A 25,446-nucleotide genomic window follows, 5' to 3' on the forward strand; every position below is an offset into this window, starting at 1 on the left:
CCGTCATCCGATCCTCGATTCCGCACCATCCAAGCAGGACCCCGGACGAGGTCAATGAAGGACGCACGGAAATGAGGAGAGGGAGTGCCAATGCCCACATGAGTGGCAAGAGGAGAGCGAGGCAGTCCGATCACCAGGTGGGGGACCAAGTCGTCATGCTACGAAACCCTACCAAATCAAAACTCGACACCAGATACGAGGAACTGCCATGGACCGTCAGCGATCGGCACGGAACCATGGTGACTGTGACCCGAGGACACCGTCAAGTGACGAGGAACTCGTCGTGGTTCAAGGCGGTGCCTCGCAACCTGTGGACTGACAGTGAATGCCATCTGGAAGATGAGGACGCTCAGCCCCGCGAAGACGAGCCTAGGTCCATCCCGGATGAGACAGGAGCGGCGGATGGAACCTGGGAACCGCTGGAGGCCCCCGGCCTCGAGGACCTGACCAGTGAAGGTGAGCCAGATCAGGAGCCGGGGGGGTGCAGGCCCCGAGAAGGGTGGTACAGTCTGAGAGCGGCCACGAGACCGCCGGCCAAGTTAAATGACTATGTGTGGTAGTGTGAGGTACCTGGACCACGGACACTATGGCCGGGCACTTATTGTTTAAGAGTGTGAGCAGAGGTTTGCACTCACAGTTGAAGCAAGTTGGTGTTATGTTTGTTTGTTTTATAATAAAGGAGGAATGTTATGTTCCGCCCTGCGTCCCGCTACGCGGTGACGCAGTGCGTGCCAAATAAAAGCCCCGCCCCCGCGCTCAGGAGGCAGTTCCGGGGCAGACCATCCACTCGTGTGCGTGTGAGTTATTGAAGCTCCCGCTGGAGCTGCGCCACAGGCCGTGCGGCCTTGCCTAACTCCTCCAGCCCTCGCGCGCGCACGCCGAGGGCTGGAACATAACAATTACTTTCACATGACTCCCACATTGTAATATCCCTCCCCGTGCCAGGTGCTGCTTTGGGGTTCTCTGTTCTGCAGAGAGACAAGATTCCCGCTGCATGGGGGTGTCTGTCAAGAGTTTAAATGAACCCTAGGACTCGAGGAGGGTAAAAAAAAAAAGGCACCCGATGACACCAACTAAGGCTGATAGACTTAGGCTGTCTCTAGTGCCGCCAGGCAACACGGCTAGCTGCAGGCGAAGATCCCGACGGAACACCCACCCCCGAAACCCCCCATTCCCCCTCCCTGCACCCTGCGACGAGTGACTGCGTCATGCAGCAATGGGCCTGCTCACAAAAGACCGGCTCCGGCTCCCAAGACACTGTCTGCATCTGTTTTACCCCCAGTGCCCTTACTTCAAAATCCTGTGATATTAAGTGGCTGACCTCATTCAAGAAAAATAAAAAGAAATTGATAATGACTCTTATGTCCACACTCTGCGTCTGCCGTCAAGTAGGGTTCCCACCTTCGCTTGAAACAAAAAACGGACGTGAAGCCCCGCCCACTTCGTGGTAGACCCGCCTCATTGACACGCCCCTTTTATAGATTTTAAAACTGAAACATGGCACGAGAAGAGAAAAAAATGCAGCTGTTTTTTTAGTGTACCTATGTTCTTTTTTTAAATAGCAATCGGCACTATTAAAATTAATTAGGTGGGGTTGAAATAACATTTTGCTAAATTATATACCACACATTTTTTACCTAGAAAAGATGAAACAGTAAGCTGGTTCTGACAAAATTGGATTCAGTGGCTGACAAGCTGTCAAGATTTTAACAAGATGTGCATTAACCCACTTGACCAATGTGTCAGATCATTTAATTTGGGAAAATTGTATTCATTTTAAAAGTAGCTGTAAAGACATTTATATAGAAATTGTTTTAATCTTTGAAAGCCAGTGAATCCTTGCAATATCTCAGTGGGTTTAGAACCTGCTGCAGAGCTCCAGCTGTAGCTTTCACATTAATCACTGCAGCTCAAGAATCTACCACATGCAAGTCCGCTAAAAATAATGGCGTACTGTTTATAAGTCTTCAAGAATGATTTTTGTTGCCTGAAGGCTGTTTTTTTCTAGCAGAAAACCAATATCAAAATTAATAACACAATCACAGCAAAACATGTGCTGTGAGGGGGGAGCAAGCTGCAACTTGTGAGAAAGGATGGGGGAAGAGCATGATAGAATGGGAGAAAAGTTGCGAGCTGGACAAGATCTGAGAAAGAATGAAGGACTGCAGGAGGAAATGGAGCGTGTAAGGTGTGAGTTGAGAACACGATTGAGAGTGTAGCAGGGACTAGGGACTGCCATTTGTGGCTTGGCAGTGTGAAAGAGTAAGTTAGTATGTGCACATGATTGGCAGAGTGAGTGGTTTGGGAGTGTAAAGAGGTGTTGGGGAGAGGGGAGCGTGTCAGTGCTTGGGGATTGCAGAACATGGAAGGTGAAATATTTGCACCATTACCAATGATAACAATCAATAAAGTTATTAATTTAAAATAGGCTCATACAATAAAGCATAGCAGTAGAGAAAAACAATGTTCAGTCAGGCCGTGAAGTAAAAGGTGCAAACTTGCAAACTGCATACAAAATGTGCAAATAATGACACTCGTGGTCTTTTGCAGCCCCACACACACTACCTCTTTTGCAATCTAGTTCTCTCGCACCATCTCACCAATACAAAATGTGAAGCACAACTACTGCAACAAATACAAATTTGAAAAACAAATGTTGCTATTTTATGTCGTAAAATGTTCAATTTCATGCCAAAAATTCCTGGCAGGTCTGAAAATTGAAGTTGAATTTTTCCCATTGGAAATGGAGATCGACAAATAGCAGACGTGCAGGTTGATGAGGGCCTGGAGGCCATGAATGCTGCAACTCTCACTAGAAATTGGTTAGCGAGATAGATCTGAGGGGGTGCTGTCTTCCAAAAAACATGGAATATAGAGAAGTAGTCCCATAGCATGTCTGATACCTCCTATCCAGCCCTGGCTAGTCTTTCAACTGCAGTTTGCATTCTGGGACTTGGTTCAGCTTTTCCCAAATGTGTGTACTGCAAAGCAAATGCAGATTGGCATTGGCTAAAAAGTTAACACTGACCACTATTTAGCTTCTTCCACCCCTTCCTCCTTCCGGCATATGCTCGTTGTGAAGCAGAGATGTATGTTCCCTGTCTCCATGTTGGTCAGATGTGAGCGGTTCATACTGTGCCGGCTGTTTCTCTGCATTCTGGTATTCACAGAATGCAAAAAGGGAAGCAGGCTTGAATGCCCTATTCACACGTGATACTGCAACAACGTAATGGGCCTCATTACACGGACGGCGGTAAGGGTTAACGGTCACCGTTAATGGCAACGGTGACCAACCCTTACCGCCGTACTACGAGGTCCCTTTGCGGGTTGGAGGAATTAACGCCTGCTTCTTGCAGGCGTTAAAAACCAACCCGCTAAGGGACCTCGGAGCTAATTACGGCACCGCAAAATTGCGGTGCCGTAATTAGCGCCTTCCCCATTCCCATAGAGCCCCATGGGGCAGAAATGGGAATGGGGAAGGGCAATGGCGGAAGGGGGATTTACCGCCCCTCCAACCTTGGAATGGGGCGGTAAATCCTCTTTCCGCCAAGGCGGTGCCGGTAATTTACCGGCATGGTCCAGGGTGCTAATAGCACCCTGGATTACCGCCTTCCGTGTAATGAGGCCCAATGTGTCTCAAGTCTGCTGTGCGCTGGTTGTGTATTTAATACATCTTGCTTGCATTTTACGTTATTGGAAACAAGCATCCACTGTATTGTTGTGTATAGGTGTACATAAAATGTGTAGTTTTGCAAAAAAAAAGTACTTGGGAAATCGGTAATGATGCAATACAGTTTTTAGGTTTAAAATGCGTGTTTTTTTTATACTTCGCTTTCAACGTTATAGGAAACGATCCTCCCTTGGGTAATTTTCATCGTGTTTAACCTTCTGTTAGGCCAATATTGATGTGGTGTGTAGGCGAGAACAGTCCCCTACCGACCGATGGCCCCAGCCCTCCAGTCCTGATCCTTGCTGGCTCCCTGCCGCCGCCCACCACGCCTTGCGGGATCCATACCTGCCTAGTCTCTGGGTTTAGCGCGGAGTCTCGTGGAGTCTCTGGGTTTTCTGGAGACTACAGACGCCCACCACAAGGCACTTCTGTGCTGACGGAAAGGGAAGCTGTAGATCAGGTTTCGGGTCCATTTCCAGACTTGCTAGTGGGACGCATAATTAGTCACTCGCCCCCTGCGCCGAACGTTATCAATAACAATAGAACACCTTCTACTCCTACGCCTCAAGGGGCAGCACAGGGGCCACAACAGGGGCCACACCACTCGGGCAAGTACCTGTGCCATTATGCAAGATTCAGCCAAATTACCGTTTATTTCCAAAAACTAATGAAGACCCCTCCAGCTCTCAGGGTTGGGCCGGCTCCCTATTGGAATGTTTGGGCTCTCAAAAGGGTGTTAATGAAGGCGAGAGCGGCAAATGGGAGAATGGCTCTGCAAAATAATAAAGACCAAACAACTCGAAAGAAAACTGCAGCTTACAAAAAACAATATTTCCCGTTTACGGCTTCCTCAGTTGCTTAGTCTTAACTCCAGAACCATTTCAATCAGCCTTGAAGATTCTACCTAATTTATTAAAAAGCTAGATTACCAGTCTCCAGCTTGCAAACATGTGGGCAGCATCTCAGGGAAAAGGGAGTGGGCATCCGATGACGTCATCCTCTGGGTTTTCAGGTATGGTGGGATCCCGCAGTAAAACATGCCCATTTCCAGCACTGGAGGGGGTGTGCGTATACCCATTACATCCTGCGATAACATTTGGCTCCCTACCCTAGAGATGCTCTGGCGGCTGCACCCATTCAATATATGCCGCAGTGGCACGTAGGCGCACGCTACCTCTTTGGGATGACCTGACCCAGAGTGGGAGCCTTGTTCTCCCCTTTGGTAAAAGGAGAGCCGGAAGGACAGCAATTCACGGACTAGAAGGCCTTCAGCAAAGTGACCCCACGCATTAAAGCATATTCCAAGCTTCCCACTTCCAGCTTGGCCAACAGGATGCACTCAATTAAGCCTGTAAAGATCTGTGGTAAATCCATCACAACACTGCGCTTCATTGAAGGTTTATGGGTTAGAAGAACAAACCGGGGTGTAGTGCAACGCTTCAATTGGTTTCAAGTGTCTGTTCACTGCTTCGTTTAGGAAAGAAAGGACAGCACTGGGATACAAAATGGAGGCGAATGGTTTATTTTTTAATCTTTTTATTCCGGTAAAGGGCCTAAAAAACTGAGTGTGCTGCAAAAAAAATAAACAAACAACCTATGTTTTTTATCACTTGGCAAGGAAGGAATGTCGAAGTGGCTGTACCATGAAACCACGAATGGCTGCAATCCGCCCTAAAGAAGGCAGTAAGGAGCGAGGCATACCCGCTCCCAGAGTACACAGGGAGCAGTGGCGGTGGCATGCCCTGCACGCATGCGCAACCGTCCACACGTCACCGAGCTGCAGTAGCAACACATACGTGGCATCTCAGGGGGCAGTCGCCACTCTGTCTAAGGCTATGGAGCGTGGAAGTCATCATCTGAGCGCAAGGCCCACCCACCTGCCCCTGGTGCACTGGAGAACATTGAGACAATAGTTGGTAGAGGATGAGTTGCCAGAGGCGTTGCAGGTAAGAGGATACATTGTACTCAATGCAAAAAGCAACTAAGCCCTGGCAGGCAATATTTGAAACACGCTCATCGTTTCTTTGTAGTATTTATTGAGGCATTCCAGAAGAATCACCATGATGAGCAAGATGGGGGTTCAAAGAGTTAACAGTTTGAAAGTTTAAAGTTGGATTGTAAAATGTGGACAAGGTAAGAGGGGAAGGAGGTCATGCCCGACATTCGAGTGGGCAAGGTGGCTCTAAGAACTGCTAGGTCAGAGAGGAGGACCATTTAGTCAAACCAATTGAGAACGGACTTTGGGCCAATGGAAAGCAAAATGGGCCAGGTTAGTCACTAGGGCTAAAAGAATAACAAACATTGGCTAAGCCAACAGTTTGGGCTTTTGTGTGGGTATGGACTAGGTATTTGCCAAGCACTGCAATACTGGTACTTCCTATGCACAAGCTAGCAATTGGTGAGAATACCGGGGCATGTGATGGCAATGCCTGGCAAACGCCCATCTAATACCTATGTACAATTCAAAACTGTTGGCTGCCAGTGCTTTTTGATAACCTGACTTCACAGCAAGGAACAGATGTAAGGACATGCATATTGCATATAAATGAAGTGGATAAAGGCACACTTGGTTAAGACATTTTTTTTGGAACCAGGAGCTCCTTTACAGTTGCAGTTAAGCCACTAACTCTCGGAAGACTTCACATAAATAACACAGGCAGGCCCTATGCTGCATAGAGTTTGATTTGTATGCATGACAGAGATAGTTCATAGAAATCCCAGTAGGATGTGTTTTGGTGGGGAGGGGCAGGCAGTGAGTGGGAATGACCACAGGGATTACCATAGCCAATGGCAGTCAATGAATGAGTAAAACTTAAATAATACCTGCAAGCTGTGTGTCTATCCTCACATTCCACTCCCTCCAATGCAATAGTTCCGCGTTAGCGCCACCTAATAGCCAAAACTAAAAAGGGGACATGTGCAAGGATGGGCCAGGTAGGACTGAAAGAACGCACATGCTGTTTATTATTTCTTGCAAGCTCCTCTTTTCACTCTCTTGTAGTCAAGAAATGTTGTCAAATTTATGTGGACCAAGCCTCAAGATATTAACTACTTGCAAAGAACACACCAACATAGCACACACCCTGATAGGGGTTAGCGCCTCCTGAAGAAGGGACCAGGGTCACTAGCCTAATTGCAAATCCAGTCACGGGGCTCTCACATTTGCAGCATAAGCCTCCCTCTTAGTTCCTCTCGTGGGAGCGCCACTGTGTCTTGCGACCTCCGGTCAGTCCAGACTCAAGGGATAACATGGTGGCCCAAGCACCGTGCATAATATACCATGTGAGACGGAATCACGGCAGGCCATAGAACATGCTCATAATTAGCAGGGGCTTTCCATCATAGCTCATATATGAAAGGCCTGCCAGAACTGGACTAATAAGTGTGCAAAGTCAGATGCAATTAACTAATTTACAGTGATGCTGGCGCAATACAGGTCACATGACGAAGTGGGGGTCAGCTGATGTCTGCTGCTCTCTGGGAATTTCCTATTGCCTGATTGTCAATGGGTTGCTGGGAACAGACCAATTGGTCAACTTTCATGCAAGGGTGTACATGTTCTGGAACCAGTCAAACAGCAGGCACAAAGAGAGGGCACTCATTGCATGTGAGTGCCCTTTTGAGCGTAGCCTAAATGAGCAAGTGCTGAGACCTATTCCCAGCGCACACAAAAAGGGTGTAAACTCCACTGGCCCGCCCTTCCCCTAACTCACTCTTGTGGTTCTATTGTATCCTCTAAAATATGAACTTTGACATAAATGTCCTACATTTCCAGTGATGGTTTGTGTCCACGTGTTGGGTTTATAGAGTGCAACCGGTCAGTGTACAACAAGAGCACACAGGAACATGCATACACTTAGTGTAGAATATAAAGGGTACAGTTAGGAGGCGGGGTAGTGAGGAGATATTTGTAGATAAGCATCTAACATCTGTAAATCAGGCATTATTACTGGAAGAAGAAAGTTTCTGTTGTTTACATCCTTGCATGAGCTAAAGTCCCATAGTTGTCCAAATCCAGGCCTCAAGGGTCGGATCCATCCCGGGTTTTCAGGATACCCCTCATTCATATTCATGAGATAGATTTGCATAAAATGATTCTAAATGTATGCACATTTTTCCTCATGAATATTAATGAAGGTTATCCTGAAAACCTGTCAGGATTCCGGCCCTCGAGGCATGATAACGACAACCCAGGATGAGACAGGCATTCTTCTGCATTTGTGACCACCAACATGGTATACCAACCACCATGTTAACACTGAACATGTTCCCTCTATACAGTGCCTTCCTTCTTGTTCCCCCTACTTCTTATGATCTCACCTTCTCTCTTCCATTCCTTGACAGTGCTTTGAAGCTGCCTACTAGTTGCATGAGCACAATACAAGAAAGTAACATGATATGACATGAAAAAGTTGTTCACAATGAAATGAAACTAAAGTCCAAAGCAAGTGCCAGGCAAGCTCAGTTATTTGGCTTCAAGGGTGCTGGGTAAGGGAAACACGTTGTTCTCCTGTAAATAACAAAGCAAATACACACACCAAAAAGATTCAGAAATAGAGAAAGGATATTACCCCGTTTCCTCGCAGGCCAGTTTTCTCAGAGCACATTTGCTCATAAAATCTGTACCACATTTTACTGCAAAATGGAGATGGTGGGTTTGGTTTAGGTATTTAGAAAGGCAGGGGTGTTTGGGCGTTCTGCGAGGGGGGGGGTCTTCCCCTCCATATTTTTAGCACTAAAATGTGGTAAAATATATGAGGAAATGAGCTTTGAGCAAATTGCTGTGAGTAAATATCATAGACCAGAGAGGAGTACATTTAAATAATCTTAAACTCTGTTATCCTAGAAATGGCCAATTCTACACAAGAGTAGCCTCACCAAACCGCTCACAGTGAGCCTTCTGTCTGAAAGGGATGCCAGTGTACTAGATCCTATTTTTAAATTGTACCTTGAAAAGCTATATTTGAATCATTCCAAAGGTTGGACACAAAGAGAAGGGTCCTTCCTCTGCCCGGTGTATTGAAGAGTGAACACTTAGACATCTGAATGCTTGCCACACAAACAATGGATGATTTCAATGTTCAATAAAGAGAACAACTTTGATGAATGTTGTGTATCTTTACATTTCAGAGAGAAAGTTAATGCCAAATGCACTGAGCCACTTTATTTTCTAATAATTGGATAGCAGTATAAAAAAACAAGATCATTCGCTGTATACGCCTCTAGCCAATATAGCTTTCAGAATGTCTGGGTGCATTGGTAACTGTGCCCCATCTGAAATAATTGATCCATATTAGAAGACAATTTGTTATCACAAATCTTTTAGAAATTCCATAAAGTGTCTGTTATGGAAACACATTTTTCATTTATTAATGATGTCTTCTTATTTCCTGACAGTTTTGTAGTTTTGTGCCAATACGTTTTTCAAACCAACGGCTCTTCTTCAGGGCAAATAACTCAATATTCCTATAATGAATTATTAAGGTCGGTTATATCCTTCTCCTAGTATCATCTCACTGTTGATGTTTCTGTCTTCTCTATGTTAAATTCAGCCCTCTGTATTGTTTGTAGTGGCTGCTTGTTGGTATCTTCTTTTTTTATCATATATTTGGTTTTCTTTCCGAAGCACTTGTAGTAATTGTGTTCTTATTTGGAGAATCCTATTAGTCTGTATACTGCTCTGTTGTAGAGATTATGAGCGTTACTTTTCACTGTTTTGAATGCTCCCGCCCCCGTGTCGGCTAGTCATTTCATTTAAACCATCCATAGGGGCTAGTCACTAACTCAGACTTACGCACACGCACAGACTGGTGTCTAGGCAGTCCCTAAGGGTACTCACGGAAAGTCCTGTGGCAGGGAAAATGTGTGGGGGAAATGCCAAAGATTACAAACATATCTTCAATGGGGCCAATGTTAAAATCCAACCAGACTTCCTTGCTGCCAAATTAAGAAGAGTGTATTCATGCTTTTTTGGAGTTGAACAGGAGTTCCTCCCGTAAATGACCTGAAGGTTTTCAAGTCACGCATTTACATTATTGTGTGTTCCCAAATCCCAATGATTGCTGGTAGTGCATCACATAGCATTTGTATACATAACATAATTCTCTCTTATTGTGTTAAGTAATTGACACTTTTTTTTTAAACAGAAGTGTGTGGGCTTAAGCAGCCTAAATTTGAAACTTAAAAATCAACTTGAAACAAGGCACTAACCTGGTAGGGGTATAGAGTCACCCCATTGGTTCTTGAGAGAGACCATGTCCCATCCAGATATTGATGGGCTTGGATGGCCAGTGAGTTCAAGATGTTTCCGTTGCTGGGACTAGTAGCCATCTGCAGGCTGACCTTTGTCTGGTGAACCGGGGAGCTGTTTTTCTTCTCTTGGCCATTGGCAACTCCCAAACTGTTGGGTTTTGCGCCGTGCTTGTTGGCAACAAACCCTGTGTACGTTGACGTAGTGTAGGGCGTGGGCATGTACACCCAGTCCCTGGGCTGCAGGCTGGCCATGTGCCGGGCCCCCACCAAGGTGGGCATGTTGGATAGGGCTGGCGGGGAGCCCGGGGAGCCGGGGTCATAGTGCTCGGTGTTGGCAGCTTGCTCGAGCGTCAGCACCATGTGGATGGCCTCTTGCTTCAGCTGGTTCAGGTGGGTGGCACAGATGTCGCAGCGGTTGTCCCTCTCATTCCACGCCTTCCTGATGGTGTTGGGCACCTGCAGTTTGTCATGAATCACGGTTGAGAGCGCAGGGTCCTGGAAGAAGGAGAACATTTATTTGTAACAACTGACTCAAGGAAGAAGACAATGCATGAAAATAACATTGCAAATGCTGTACAGAGTACACAATCCAAACAGCAATGGCATTTATAAGACTACACGAAAAGATGTTGGCGCCTCACACACTTGAACCCACACCAATCAATGCACTACAGGGTTGTCCAAATTCAGACCTCAAGAGCTGGATCCATGCTGATTTTCTGGATACCCCTAATTAATATTAATGAGATAAATTTGCATACAATGATTCTGACTGTATGCACATTTTCCTCATGAATGTTAATGAGGGACTGAAAACCGTCAGGATTCCGGCCCTGGTGGACTGGAATTGGATAACCCTGCACTAAGACAAAAAGCACTACATTCTCCAGGGATTCTGCAGAATTAAAATGTTTTGCACTTACAGAGGCCTCTCCCAGGAGATGGCATATGTTAATTTGGAAAATGATGTCCTAATCAGTAAGCACCAAATATTACTCATTCAAACAAGATTATTTTCAATTTTAAATCATATTTATTTGTATGAATCCTATAAAAGACTACAGGAAAATATAAAGTGCCACATTAAAAATTATAACACATCTAATGAATTGCCATTCAAAATCCAAGTAATATTTGTATAAAGTGTATTTCTACATAAGGAGTATTCCTGTTTTCTGATGTTTCTTTAATAAAATGGCAAAACCACCCTTATAGTCCATTGATCACATGAGTTACTTGTGATGCAGTCCCGTGCTGGAGGAAGGTGGTTGGACCACTACCCGTGACATGATACAGGCCCTGGAGGATGTACGCAGAGGGTCCCCAGGCTTCAAGACCAACCCCAGCTTCAGTGTAAATCGTGATACCGGTATCCTGGAAAGCCCTGGCCCTGGTAACCGTATGAAGCCTTCAGACCTTCCAGGTCCCAGAATTCTTAAATTAGCCAGAACTGAGGGCCAATGGGGAAGTAACACGGGACCAACTGCCTTCAAGTTGTCTTTAGGCTCCGCAACAGGCCTTTCTTGCCCTCCAGGGAGAGGTACGCAGGAAATCTATAGTCCACCGGACACAAGAGAAGGTGACACCAAGCTTCAGAGTGTCTGTCAAGCCCTGCTGATACAGGGACCACCCAGCCGGTATGTGAAGCCCCCTAATTGCGGTAAAGATTTTGCTGGTGCCTGTGTGGGGCCATTATCAAAATGGGCCACACTTTTTTGGCCAATGTGGACCAGTTTGATGAGTTACTTCACTATGCGGCTAGTAGTTTTGACCAGTGTTGCTGAATAAATATTCTTTAAAGTGACCAATGGGCATCACATTTTATCTAAAGCCTCCCCCTTGGGTACTATTCAAACAGTGCCACAAAAGAAATGAATGGCCATTTGCAACTCTGGGCCACTTTTTCATTGGTGCCTGAGACAATTTTATGCCCCAGGCGGACCCTGGGTAGTCATAAACCATACACCCAGCCAGGGGCATAGACTTTTGGTTTTCCCGGCAGGAGCTGGTGGGGGTGGGGTGCGCAAGGGGCAAAAAGAGAGTCCCATTGTAAGTATAGGGACTTTCACAGACTTGCCCTTTCCCGGGGGGTACCCAGGCACCGGAGCACCTGCGTACACGGCGCCCCTGAACCCAGCTGCGGAGCGCTGTACAAAGCCATGGGACAAAATGTTATGCCTCATACAGGAGTGGCGGCAGTACAGCTAGCAACCCTTTCACATCACTCACTCGAGAGCGGAACGATGGCATTTAATGCGAAGCCTGCAGAAGCAGGCAGTAAGGGAAGACCAGGCATGACCTCAGCTGTGGCGAAAGGAATGGAATGCCCCTTAAAAGAGGTCCATAGTTAAAGCTTAACATCAGTGGGTTACGGCCAATTAATACAGGCCAGACACAGGTATGATATCAGCGGTGGCGAATGTAATGGAACCCCCTCCATAAGGAACCAATAGTTAAAGCTGCACATGAGTGTACGCCGGAAGAAAAAGGCAAATGCTTCCAGGGGGAGCAAGTGAGGCAGGCACATCTAATGGACTTCTCTGAGGTTCTGACTATGGGAATTAGATCAAGGCACACAAATGGATGTGATCCACTTAGACTGCAGGAAAAGGCTTAGATACCATTGCACACAGAGCACCAATCAGCAAGCCGAGCGGCCTCGCGATGGGAGCAAGGTTCAGAAACTGGATTACAAACAGGCTGAGTGATAGGCAGCAGAGGACGCTGGCAACAGAGTGCCTTCAAAGGGAAACCAAGTGTCACGTGGGGTCCACGGGGAGAGCAGGCGCAGCATGGCGTTCCTCCTGCTTGGGGACAGGCAGCAGCACTGGTAGGCCGTCTATCAGCTGGCTTCTAAGACGTGCGGCTGCTCAGCAATAATTAATTGGCGGGAAAAGCATTCATGCCAGTTATGTTTGCTGGAAGCACTACATATCTATGTTTATTTTTGGCGCCCATAAATGCTGGGTGCAATTATGGTCAAGTTTTAAAAATGTGCAGTTAAAGTCTTCCAGAGATGTTATACTTCCGTGACAGGCTGGTGAATGCATGTAGATTGATCAGGTGAAGGTGCATCCGGTCTAAAATGACATAATGCAAACATCACACCAGGAGTTTACAGAGAGAGAGAGAGAGAGAAACAGAAGAGGAGAGATAGAGAAGGAAAGAGACAGAAAGGGGTGGATGAGGGACAGGGGGAGTGCAAGAGGGAGAGCGAGAGAGAAAGACACCTAGCTAGAAATGTCATTTGTATTCGTTATTTTATTTAGTGCGTAGTGCAGTAACACAATGTGGCTTTTTGTTTCCCCTCGCCTAAACAACGTCAGACTCACAGTCGGCAAACTAAGGTGGGCAGTTCGCCCCATCCATCTTAGCAATCAGCAGCTCTCTTGACACAGAATCAAATGCTGCTTTAAAAATCTACGAATGCCATGTAGATGGGCTGCAAACAGCCCATGATGCTTAATTGCAGAGATTGCAAATAGATTAGAACAGTTTCTGCAGTGTGCCAAAGATTCATTCCAAAATGGATCTCCACACCTCACAAGAACCATTCAATTGAGGCTCAATTTGGGGGATAATTTACCTATCTGGGTTTGCTATTTTCCAGGGTGGTACTGGTGATTACTTCAACATTTTAAAACAGAAAACATTCATGATGCTAATCTTTTAATCAGTATGGGTCCCGTTTTGAAGTACAGGTGGGAGTTTCTATTCCCCGGGGCTCCCAAAGCGCACAGTGTTTCTTCTGGAGAACCCAAAAAAACAGAAACCAAGTTCCAACCGGATTCTTGTACCCAAATGAGCGTTATCATTCCCATTGTAATTAGCAACTTTCCCTCTGTGGGGAAGGAATTGCAGTTGCTGGTGGCACACCACGTTCTGTAGTCATCTGTACTCCAATGTCCTGTGCAGGCCTCTGTTCCGATATGTGGAGCCTTGTTTAAAGCAGTGCAATCTTGCACAATTCTCAAGACCCTCCACTTTTCACAGGTGCTGGCCAACTCCTGTGCCCCATTGCTCTGCAATACTAAGGTGCAACAGTAATGCATAGAGAGGTGTCACTGTATAGCCCATACATGAATTAAAGATCAAAATCAGCAGTCCACTCCCCCACTAAATCTAAGACTGATAGTGAAACCCCCCTAAGAGCAAGCACAGGGCAGCACAATGTGGGTAATGCTGAGCACCACTGCACGGCTGACACGGTTAGCAAAGCCACGCAGCAACCGAAATGCAGACCAGCAAATGATTGACGCCTATAGAAAAAAAACCTTGAACAACCGATACAGAGCACCACTCAAGTACGAACAATGATATTGACAATGAGGATTACAGAATCTGGAAATGGGGAGAATGCAGTGTGGAGAGCCCCGACCACGTATGCTGAGAGGGCCCGACTGCTGATTAAGAAGCATGCACCATAGCGGATCTTGGGGGCCTGACAGTGGATGCAGAGAGTGGCCCAGCAGCGGATGCGTAGAGGGGCCCGGCAGCAGATGCGTAGAGGAGCCCCATCCACAGGTGCAGTGGTTGGGTCTCTTTCTGACATATTTTATGGCTCAATAAGAATAGCCCTTCACATGAGGACCACCATTCAGTCGACCAACCAGTGCCAAACCAAGCAGCATATGGTTTCAAAAGGGATTTATACATCAATGTTTCCGCAGAATTGCAATGCAAATTTAATTCCAAACTCTGGTTATTGGCTGCTTCACCACATTGCCAACCAGGGAAGTTCTTTTCTATTAGATTTCGATTTGGAAATACCAAATCCTTTTTTCGTTGCACCACATTGGTTCTTTTATACAAATCCTTTAGACAAATGCACAATCCTGTATTTTTTTCTCGCATTTTGGACAATATCCGCCATGCTCCATCAACCCCTAAGAGAGGCAGCCTCAAGTTGTGCTGTTGTCCCTGCGCCAGGTGTCATGTTGGAACAGGATGGGTGATGCGTACTGTCCCTCTTCTGCCCATGTCCTCCTCCCTTGTTGCCCCAGCCCTCTTTAGCCAACTGTGTTGCCCTAGTACTGTGTATCCCGTTCTTGCGGCCTTTAGCCCCTTTTCTCACCCCAGTCCCCTTTGTTGTCCCCAAAACCTATTTAGCCTCTTTTATTGCTCCAATCCCCTTCCATCCCCACACCCCGTTTTTTTAACCTTGACACAGGCCCCTCGACCCGCATTGTTTTGCGCAGCCTTTTCCCTGGGCTCGGCCTGTGTTGGGCCCCAAGAGCCAGGCCAAGCGCCCAGGCTCGGCCCTGGCTCGGCCTTTCCCATGAAATCTCTGGTTCCCCCAGGTCTGGGCTTATGCCCTATTTTTACATCCCTTCATACACGTATGTACAAATATAACCCTTCGTTGACATTATCTACTAATTATAAACAATCAAATACCCAGTTTCGGCATGAACGTGGAGTGATTTTTTTTTGTGTATGTGTTTAGTGGGGGGCACTAGGTCCGCCGTCTCGAGCATGGTGGGTAACGTTAGCCTCCCCACCCCCAGCTCCTGCCTTCCCAGCTCGGCTGCTGACAGACCCAGAGGAGCGGCCGACTCTTCGCGTGTGTGGTCCCATAGGGCTTGGGTTACAGCTCAGTCCTAAACATTCCCCCAGTGACTGACAAGAGAGGCGAGGAAACCGCCGTCGCAGTTGGTAACTTTACCAAGGCCTCACACGCACGGCCCCACCAGGGTTACAGGTGACGCGGGGCTGCAGCAGAGGCGCGCGGGCCGCTCTCGGCAGCTGTGGGGGCGCGCGGCCTCTGACTGGGCACGCGGTTGCAGCCCAAGCGCATGCGTGACCTCTGGGGCGGGGCAGCTGCTCACAACAAGCAGAGTTCTCGTCTTGACTTGTTTGCTCTCAGATACATTGGACCAATTGAGTCAAGTGTCATAAACAAACACTACTACATACATCTCCCAGAGTGCGAGCAGGCAAACAATCAAGCACAGCACTGGAAACTTGGTGACTCTTAAATCGCGTCATCTGGTCATGCCTGGCTGTGCCTTCTGTTCCTCATAGCTCTACGTAGTTGTGCCACACTACCAGTATCAGAATGCAAGTGGCGTGCCCCACGTAACCCTGGCTGAATGCCAGTCTGTTTTTCAGTGAGCAGGAGGAGGAAGAGTTCTGCGCCCCCTCCCCCCATCCTGTCCAAAACTGAACTCCAGAACCCGTGTCTGATCATATTTATATAGCACTTAGGATTGCATGCCGCAGCACCTTAAAGCACATGTATAAATAAATACATTACTGAACAGATCAGCATTGTAAGGAGGATGGTTTGGGCCAGTCTGAGGTGTACAGGCTAAACACAGTGATTCCAGTCCCAACGAACTCTGCACATTCTCCCTTCCTAGGGCAATGCTACTGTTTTTGGGTGTTTTCTTATAACAGCCCTTGGTCTTGGAAACATGTTCTCACGGGGGCCGAGGAAGCCAATGGGGCCAAATCCAGAAACAGCAGAATGCGATAAGCACGGGACAATTCGTGCTGTTGTGCATGCTCAGGCGTTGAAATGTTGGCTGGGCACAGGACTGGATGTACATAGCACCTGCAATGGCGTGGGGGGAAATTCCTTTCAGTAGCAGAGATGCAGAAAGAGTGCCTGTTGGAGGGTTTCCCGCTGCTAGAGTCCTATTGCTGTGGCAGTGTACTTCTGCAGGAAGGTCAACCTGCTAGGACCCCCTAGTCCCTGACTGGGTACCGTTGGAGAGAGGGCACCTTACATGACTAGCATAGCACTGGCAAATTACTTTCTGGAGGAGGTTTACCTTCTGGGGTTCTGTACCATTGAACGGGCAATGTTGGAGGAAAGCTCACGCTGCTATAGTCCATGACACTGACTGGCCTTTGGGTGGACGCTGACAGTGAACTTCTGGGGGCAGCTCAAGCTGCTGGGGTCCTGTAACCTTGGCAGGACACTGCTGAAGGACGTTTACACTGCTGGAGCTCTTGAAATACAGATGTGGCACTGCTAGAGGAAGCTCAAACTCGTGACACCTACACTACTGGCAATATCCTTCCGGGGGAAGCCAACACAGGTGGAGTCCTGTAGCACCGTGAGACCACCCCTGCAGAACAACCACACTGGTGGGACTTTGCACTCAAGTGAAAATACTGTTCTGGGAGGCTCACAAAGCTCGAGTCCTTCGGCTCATAGAGGGTGCTCTGAGGGTCTTATTGCACAAATGGGGAGATGGGCTGCTGGATAAATCTTAAAGAGCTAGGCTGCTGGGCCCATGACATGGCGGATAATTAAATGATCATGGCCGGTTTCGTGGGGCTTAGAAGACCCATTTGTTCGAGTTACTGTTGGTGGATTTACCGGTCTCAGCCTTGCGGCGTCTTCATGCCTTTGGGCCTAGTGCGCTCTATAAATACCATAAATAAATAAATAAGCTCACACTGCTTAAGGTATCTCAAACTGATTGGTCATCGCTGGAGGAGACTCCTGAAGTTACAGTGACAACCAGGACAGCTCATACTGGAAGAGTTCTACAGCATTAACAGGGCTCTTCAGGAGGCCCATCGCACAGCAGGAGGGAACTCACAACTGCTGTGGTCTTGTAGTGACAGGACACTGCTGGAGGAAGCTCACACTGCTTTGGCCTTGCAAAAACAGGACACAACATGAGGAAACTCACACTTCTGGGGACCTGAAGCCTGACAGAGCACTGCAGGAGGAGGGCAATGCAGGAGGAAGCTCAGGCTGCTAGTTGAATAGTCACAGTGGAATCGTACCAAAATGTCGCCCTCACAATTACCCTCACAATTACGACGGCCGAAAATGGCAACTTTATTTATTTTTTTGGACCCCCCTTACACCACATATATATGTGGGGGGTATACAATATATAATATAATATAATATACAATATAATATTAATATGGGGGAAGGTGCGGGGCTCTCCCCCCCGCATATATATGTGGTGTAAAGGGGCCGTCGCAATAATCGCATAGATCCGTCACAGTGAACTACCAGAGAAAGGTCAATCTACTGGGACCCTCCCTTACCCGCATTACTTTACAACAGTACTCAAGTACTGACGGTTGGGTACCAATGGAGAAAGCCAAAACTGCTGAGGTTCAGTAAATATTATAGGCACTGCTGCAGGAGGTTCACACTGCCAGCGTCCTGCAGGCATAAGCAGGGCACTGCTTGGCTCCAATAGCACTGACAGAGCACCGCTGGAGGAAGCTCGCACTGCAATGTCACTGCTGGGGCGCTTTAGCCCTAATAGTGTATTTTTCTAGGAATGCTCACACTGCTGGAGTACTAAAGCACTAACAGTGTACTTCCGGGCTCGCCGACACTGCTGGGGGTCAATGGTACTGATAGGACACTGATGGAAGTGGTACTGAGTCACCCTCTACTGACCCGCACACCAGAAGTTGTAGTACCATTTATGGGAATTATCTCCCATGGCTCGCAATTAGCGTTGCACTGAGACAGAGGACATTCAACCAGTGATATTCAGTATATAAATGGATTATACACATGGTCAATATAATTATTTGATATAAAGCAACCCTACACTCAGTTAAATAACGCACAAATGAGTATGTTTGTATACTGCACACGTACAAGAATAATTTGTAGGTGTTCCCAATGTTAGCAGCTAAGGAAAATAAATCCAAGTGATGTAAAGTGATCTGCCCAAGATCACACAGTTTGGTCAAGTGCAGAAGCCAGGATTTGATTGCAGGTTTCCTGGTGCCACAGTTCCCAATGTAGGCAACAGGCTACATCTCTTACCATCATATTGTTAGTTTGACACCTACAAACACAGATTTGTGCATAGCTAAACCGATAGCGTTCAATAAGACTGTCTTACATTGCACCAAACCAGATGGTAAAGGAACCTGATCAAATACAAGACACTTTTACAGGAACATGCAAGGCAAAATAAATAGGATTTCTCCTAAGGGCAAAATGCCCAACAGGAAATGCAAATCTACTGAGAGTGAGTGGATTAAAAATGTATGAACGTCTTTCACCACAACACAACGCCAAATGGAAATAAGGTAAGATTTGTGAACACGAGGGAACTGATATACCATGAAAAACGGTTTGAGAAGTGGACAAAAATGGCGAAAAACTCATACTTCTACACATCATTTATTGATCGGTGTGGTGTGCTCAGAAATACACATTTTTAGAACATCCTTATGATGTTTCCAATCATCCGATTGGTCAATCTGCGGACGATAGAAAGCCCGCAGATTAAATATAGCACGCAAAAATGGTGTTTGCTTCCCCCGCCGGCATTATAGCCCGCAATTGAATTGGCACCGCCGATTCCATCATTAACCCCCGTCCTAATACACAGCAACACCAGCAATAGTTCTTTTGTCACATTGCCGTGCATGGGTGCGTGCATAACGTGGTGGTGGCCGCGGCCTCTCACAAAATCATGCGCAATTAAAGCTTCCTTAGGCCGGGGACATTACATGAAAACAAACGCTAAAACATGCAGAAATAAAACGTCTGAAACAAAGGTAAAAAGAATATGCAGCGTTCATCCCCAACAGTGCCCCACCTGCAAAACGTTGTGAATACTCTAATACACCTTCTAATAAACATTATATTTCAATGTTACATTTCTAACTTTGCCCATGCGTACCCATGCCTAATAAAAAAAGAGCACATAACTGCATGGCCGGACTGGGGCATAACATTGTCTAGGGCACCAATGAAAAAGTGGGCCACATTTGCAAATGGCAATTCATTACTTTTGTTGCAGACTGTTTGAGTAGAACCCAAGGGGGAGGTTTTTGATGTATTCCGTAACACGGGGTCAAAACTACTAGCCGCATGGTGAAGTAACTTATTAGGATTTTGTGTTTTTGGTTCGGCACTGCCCTACAGGCCAGTCCGAACCTGCTGACACCTGCATTGACTTTCCACATTTAAATATTCCACCCCTCCACTACTAATTAGCTACCTGAAAGAAGAAAAATGCTCACACCCGCATTTACTTTCCCCACTTAAACACTCCACCCCCCAATGCCAATTACCTGCCTGATAAAAACAAGAAATAAGTACTCACACCTGAATTTACGTTGCATTAATTTCTGCAGCATTTATTAGTCGTTTATCTCTCTTTCTGATTTAATAAAATACTGATTTAATAAAATACAGAGTTTGTTCTAATAGCTTTATAAACCTGCAGCTCGGCCCTACCGGGCGTTATGGTCCCTCATACCTCGTTAAATGCCCTCGCTGCACTCAGGCTTTTAACTCAGTCTTCAGGGCCCATAACACCCGGTACGGCCCTCGCTACAGGACTATAATGCTATAGCATAGTCCTTAGGATGCCAGACAATGGCGACAGAGAGTAAAGAGGGCCACCTGCAGAGAGCATTTTGATGTCTAAGTGACCGGTTTGAGTCTTGGAAGAGGGGGCAGAAGGGGTGGGTGCAACGATTAGCATTATGCCCATTAACAGTACCACCTAGCAATGAAAGCAGGGGCACAATAAGGAATGCTAGCCAGTTTCCCCCCAATGGTAATCTACTGGATCCAAACCTTCATCATCATCATGCCAAGGCAAAGAAAGCCAGATTCCAACTATTGTCACTTGCCGTCGGGGATCAAGCATGATGAGCTTTCTCGGCTAGCAATAGGGGGCAGTGGTCTTCCTTGCACTGATTGGCCGCACCGTAGTCTGCATGTGAAATACCTGCTCAGGGAAAACACTGTGCAGGCCAATAAGCCGGGTGAAGTTGACCAGATTTTACCCACTTTTCTCATCCAACAGCTCTGCATTATCTATTCCGAAACAGAGCTCTTGGCTTGTCCCGCGTCAGATGTGTGTGCTGAAATCTTATTTGAAAGAGGCGCGCAGCAGGTTCCCGTGCGAAATGCAATTAATATGTACAGTACCGCTCAAAAGTAACACTCTTTTATGCTTTTAAAACAAGCAGTTTCGTTCATTTTTTTACAGTATTTGTGCAGAAATGATTGAACTTTGATCCCTGGCTTAGATTTGTCTTCATAATTCCGAAGCCCCATCACACAAAGCAAGAACATTACCACTTTTCCTGAAGGTTTTAAACGTTTAACACAAAAGGGTCACGGGAGATGAGCTTGCCCTCTGACCCAGTTCCCATTAATTGTCCCCCGTGACAGCCACACAGCACAGAGCAAAGCAGGGGATGAAAAGGTAACGGCGAGCACCGCAGGACGCTTGGGTGGAGGGACCTCGGGCATGGCAGCTCTGGTTACAGCGCCCCATCTCCAGGCGGGACCGAGCCGCTTCACCTGCGAGTCTCCGATGCCCGGGGAGAGGCTAAAGAAGGGAGGGGCACCTTTTAGTAGCCTCCCTAGTGGTTGCGCCCACAGTTCTCGCTTGCTGACTGTGGCGTTGCTGCTGTGTGTGGAATCCACCTGCATCCATTACACGTCAGGCTATTGTACAGTATTCTGGCGACTTGCTCATACACCCCAACATCCTCGAGTTCCAGCTTTTCAAAGCAGTTGCTAGAAGTGAAATCACCACTCTACTCATGGGATAGATACAAAGTAACTGCTATCATGGCCCTGCTGTATTTAGTTAATGTATTCAGGGGTGTGGCCTAAGAAGTGCAAGGAACTTGGGGGCTTTTATAAGAGGTTTGGCCTCTGTAACTAGAGGAGGGCCTAACAGACACCTCGCACAAAAGGACAATACATATATTCTTTAGATATAATATAATTGAACAGTAGTAAAAACAAATACTGATATAATATTTTTTGCTTAAAATCATGAACTGAAAATAGTTACACACAGGTTCAAATACACACAACTCGATGTAATGTAATGTAAAGGGGTTTCATACAGTCAAATTTCAGACATTTTGGAGGCGGCTTGTCGAATGGTAATGGAAGAGGAGAGGGTGGTGGGAGATGGGTTAGTGGGAGGAGTAGGAGAGACTGGTATGAATCCTCATGTGTTGATGGATGCAAACCAGAAGGCTACATGTGAGGAATTCGACCATCCGCACGGTGAGTGTGCGATTGCCTGGGATTTTTTTTAAATTTGAAAAGAAATGGAATCATTGTAGATGAACCTCTGGAAAATGTTTTGGGATAATCCGTACACATTTTCCTATGCTCACCGCACCACATACACATAGACCTGAGTACTCTGGGTGGACACAGCCTACAGGCGCTGTCCCCCCTGTAATTTTTTGTTGAGATATGACAGCCAAGGGTACATTAAGGCATCTCAGAAAGGGGAGGGCAAAATCTTCCTCCTGCCATGGCCAGCCTAATTAACTAACGAAGGCTCCATGGATCCATCATGTCCTTTGTTAGCTCTGCTGGTGGCAGCTTCAAATACTAATAAGGGTTACTTCAAACAGGCCCATGGGGGGCCTGATATTAGGACTAAAAAAAGAGACAGGAAACCCCAACAACCTTTGATATGCACAGTGTCAACCTGAAGACAGCTGCCGCCCCTCAGTATCAAGGGCAGTGTACTGTCATGTCTGGGACTGCATGATTACAGTAGTCATCCCCGGAGGAGGACCCCATTCAGAAGCTACCAGTGTGTGGATTGATGGAGACAGAAAGTCTGTTCTCGCCGCAGCTTCAAGGGAGACCTGCTGATTTAATCAGGAGCTTCAAGGGAGACCTGCAGCTTTAGTCAGGAACCACAGACAGCTACATTAACTAGAGAGACCCTTTGATCCACAACAGACAGAAAGATGGGTGGGACTTAGTATTACATGTTTGCACCCCTTTACCTTTTCTGTTGCAAAGCACTCTGGTTATGACCTCATGCATACAGGAGATTGTTTGTGGGGAACCAGGATTGGTTCAATAAGGCAGGCTTAGCCTACATCAATCACCGTAGGCCATGTGGCTTTAAGAGAGGGCCGGGCCTCTCTTTTGGGCAGATCACCTGAAGACTTTGCAATGAGTAGCAAGATGAACTCAGCATTGGACCCTGGATGAGAGTACAGTCTTCCTTACATCTTCTGCCAGTGAAGGAAGGCCAGAGCCTCCAAGAGGGAAGCAAGATCCCTCCCCTGAACATCTCCCAGGGAACAGAGGAAGATACTGAATCCAGAGGACCCTCCAGCAGCTCCAGAACTGGTACTGCAGCAAGCTTCCTAGGTGGGAAGTTCCAGAGAGTCTCTGAACTAAACTAAGGACAAGGCCTGCCTGCAACCCTCTCCTCAGCTTTGGGCTGTCTGCCTTAAAGGACGACACAAGCCCAATGAAGAAGCTAGGAGGAGGGCATCGACAAGCATCTACTGCCATCTGCCATAAAGGACATTTTCGAGCCTGTCAAACCCCTTGAGCTGCAACTGACTGCACCACTGACTGTTATTATGCCACAGTCACTCACGCCATCCGAGAGGTCTCAACGAGTGCTTCAGACCCACCGACCAGCAGTGAGACAATTATTCTTGACCCAGAGCCCATGTCTAAGCCATCCTGCAGCCCTCCGTCCAGCCTTGCTTGCCAAAGTGCCTGCTGCCTGATACCCGCAGTAGTCTCCCGTTTTGAACTCTGTTGCAGAAGTGGCAAAGCACCCTGAAACTGACTCGACCCTATCGAGCACCAAGAACATCTACAGCACAAGGTATTTTGTGGTTCTGTCCCCCTGGTCCTTCTCTGCAGGAAACTAGTGACATTGTACCACCCATTACTCCCTTGTGTTGAAACCAAGTATCCTTGAACTATAGCGATACAATTTTTTACTGACTACCCTCCTGTCAGTATCCAGAGTGCATCCCTTTTCCTTCTTGAAACTGTCTGTCCTCTGCATTCCTATATAGGGTGGGTTGTATTTCGCAGTTTTGCAAGAACTGTTTGGTGTGATAATAACAAAGTCGATATTTGTTTACAACATTGACTAGACAGTCCCTTTTATCATTGGGTAATAGAAACCGATATTCATCCCTGGACCACAGGTGCCCCGGAAGTTGATTTGTCACACTACTCCCCCATCACCCCCAATGAACCCACCAAAGCCTTTTCACTGGATTTGGTGAAGGGACATTTCACTGCACTTTTAGGAGGCGTGGGATCAGGAAGTAGCTAAAAAGAAAGCTTGAGGGTTGGAGAAAGGCAGTTGAATGAGGTATGAGGGGCGTGCCCCCCATAAAAACACTACATGGACTGCCTTAGATCTGCCACTAAGTTTCTATGGGGTGACTGATGATGCCACTTGGGGTGCCTGTTATGTTAATTGCATTTGTAAAGTGTTCGTACACTGAAGCATCTTAGCACTGAGGAGGAAAGAATTAATCCAAGAATTAAAGACTAGCTAACATAACTGTTAGAACAAATATCTTTTTAATAGACGACGAAAGTTGCATTGAGTGTCAAAGGTAGAGAATTCCACAGCTTAGCGGCCACTACTCAGATGGAGCGACCACCCACCCGCTCAAAGTGGTCATTTAATGTGTTCATTTGGCGCCTTTTGTGTTTCTAGGTCTGCAAGCCTAAAGGACAACAAGCACCGGCCCTTGGATAGAGCTAATGCTTATACACTGCGCAGAGCAATTGAATGGTTATGATGGATGTACATCTTGTAGAAAGTAAGAGGATTCTGTAGCAATATATCATTGGACCCAGAGCTTATTTTGTGGGATTGGTGCACAACACGTTTCAAAGAAAATTGAATATATTAATGTCAAGAAAGACGTTGACTACCCACCGTATGGGGTCAAGAACTGCCTAATCATGGGACTGGCCCCAGCCCACTTAAATCCCTGAATTATTCATGGTGTTGAAAACCATAATGATTTCTAAAACTAAAAAAGAGTTTCTGAATAATTATTCATAAGTGAAAACAGAAGAACGAGCGGTGCCCACTTAGCAAGTACTTATTTAAAAACCATAACCAAACTCAAACTACTTGGAGAAATGCCTGATTACAGATTATATATTCTATTCAGTATACAAATCTCATGTTGGCCTCTTTCAGTTAGGTTGCAAAGCCACCACGTTTTCTAGGCATTAGTACCCTTGGGGTGTGCATCAGCCAATCAAATTGCTCCAAACTCGGGCTGAATCAGAAGACCTAAACCTGGGCTCAGAAAAACCAGAGTGCTTGACGTACTCACCGGCCATCTTCTCTCCTGCCCCATGCCGCTTCCCTTGTCTTTCCCCATCCCACGCACCCCTTCTCGGCCCACACTTGTCTTGGGCGGCTGTGGTCCCGACACCTCTGTGGCTCTCCTCACCTCACGCCCAACCATGGTCACTATACAAATGAAATATGGGCGCTGCATGGAGCCCAGCCTTCCATTTCTATGGCAGCGATGTTAGGTGAGGAAGTATTCGTAGGAAACAACATGTCGTACTCTCCAAGAGACCTGTTGTTTCAACAAATACATTCCTCTTAGCACCCTGCGGATAGGCCTCAGGAGCAAATAGCAATAAACACACATTCTGGGGGCTGAATCAGGTGGTGATGGCACAGGGGCCTAGATTTAAGGCCCTCATAAAATGGTTGCACAGTGGAGAGACCAAGACAAATGGTAGGAAGTAATGCAGCAAACAGGGTCTGTAAACTCAA

The 25,446-nt window shown here is 46.7% G+C and overlaps 1 protein-coding gene across 1 annotated transcript in view; it reads right to left on the reverse strand.

The window, feature by feature from the left end:
* Positions 1 to 25,446, reverse strand: part of KIF26B (kinesin family member 26B) — an 876,378-nt gene that overhangs the window by 591,811 nt on the left and 259,121 nt on the right. Inside the window, exon 3 of the mRNA XM_069608003.1 lies at positions 9,881 to 10,417. Coding sequence (XP_069464104.1) covers positions 9,881 to 10,417 — 537 coding nt within the window. The remainder of the gene's footprint in view (positions 1 to 9,880; positions 10,418 to 25,446) is intronic.

This window comes from Ambystoma mexicanum, chromosome 4q (assembly GCF_040938575.1).
Source record: "Ambystoma mexicanum isolate Mex_15411 chromosome 4q, UKY_AmexF1_1, whole genome shotgun sequence".
In the NCBI taxonomy this organism is placed as follows: domain Eukaryota; kingdom Metazoa; phylum Chordata; class Amphibia; order Caudata; family Ambystomatidae; genus Ambystoma; species Ambystoma mexicanum.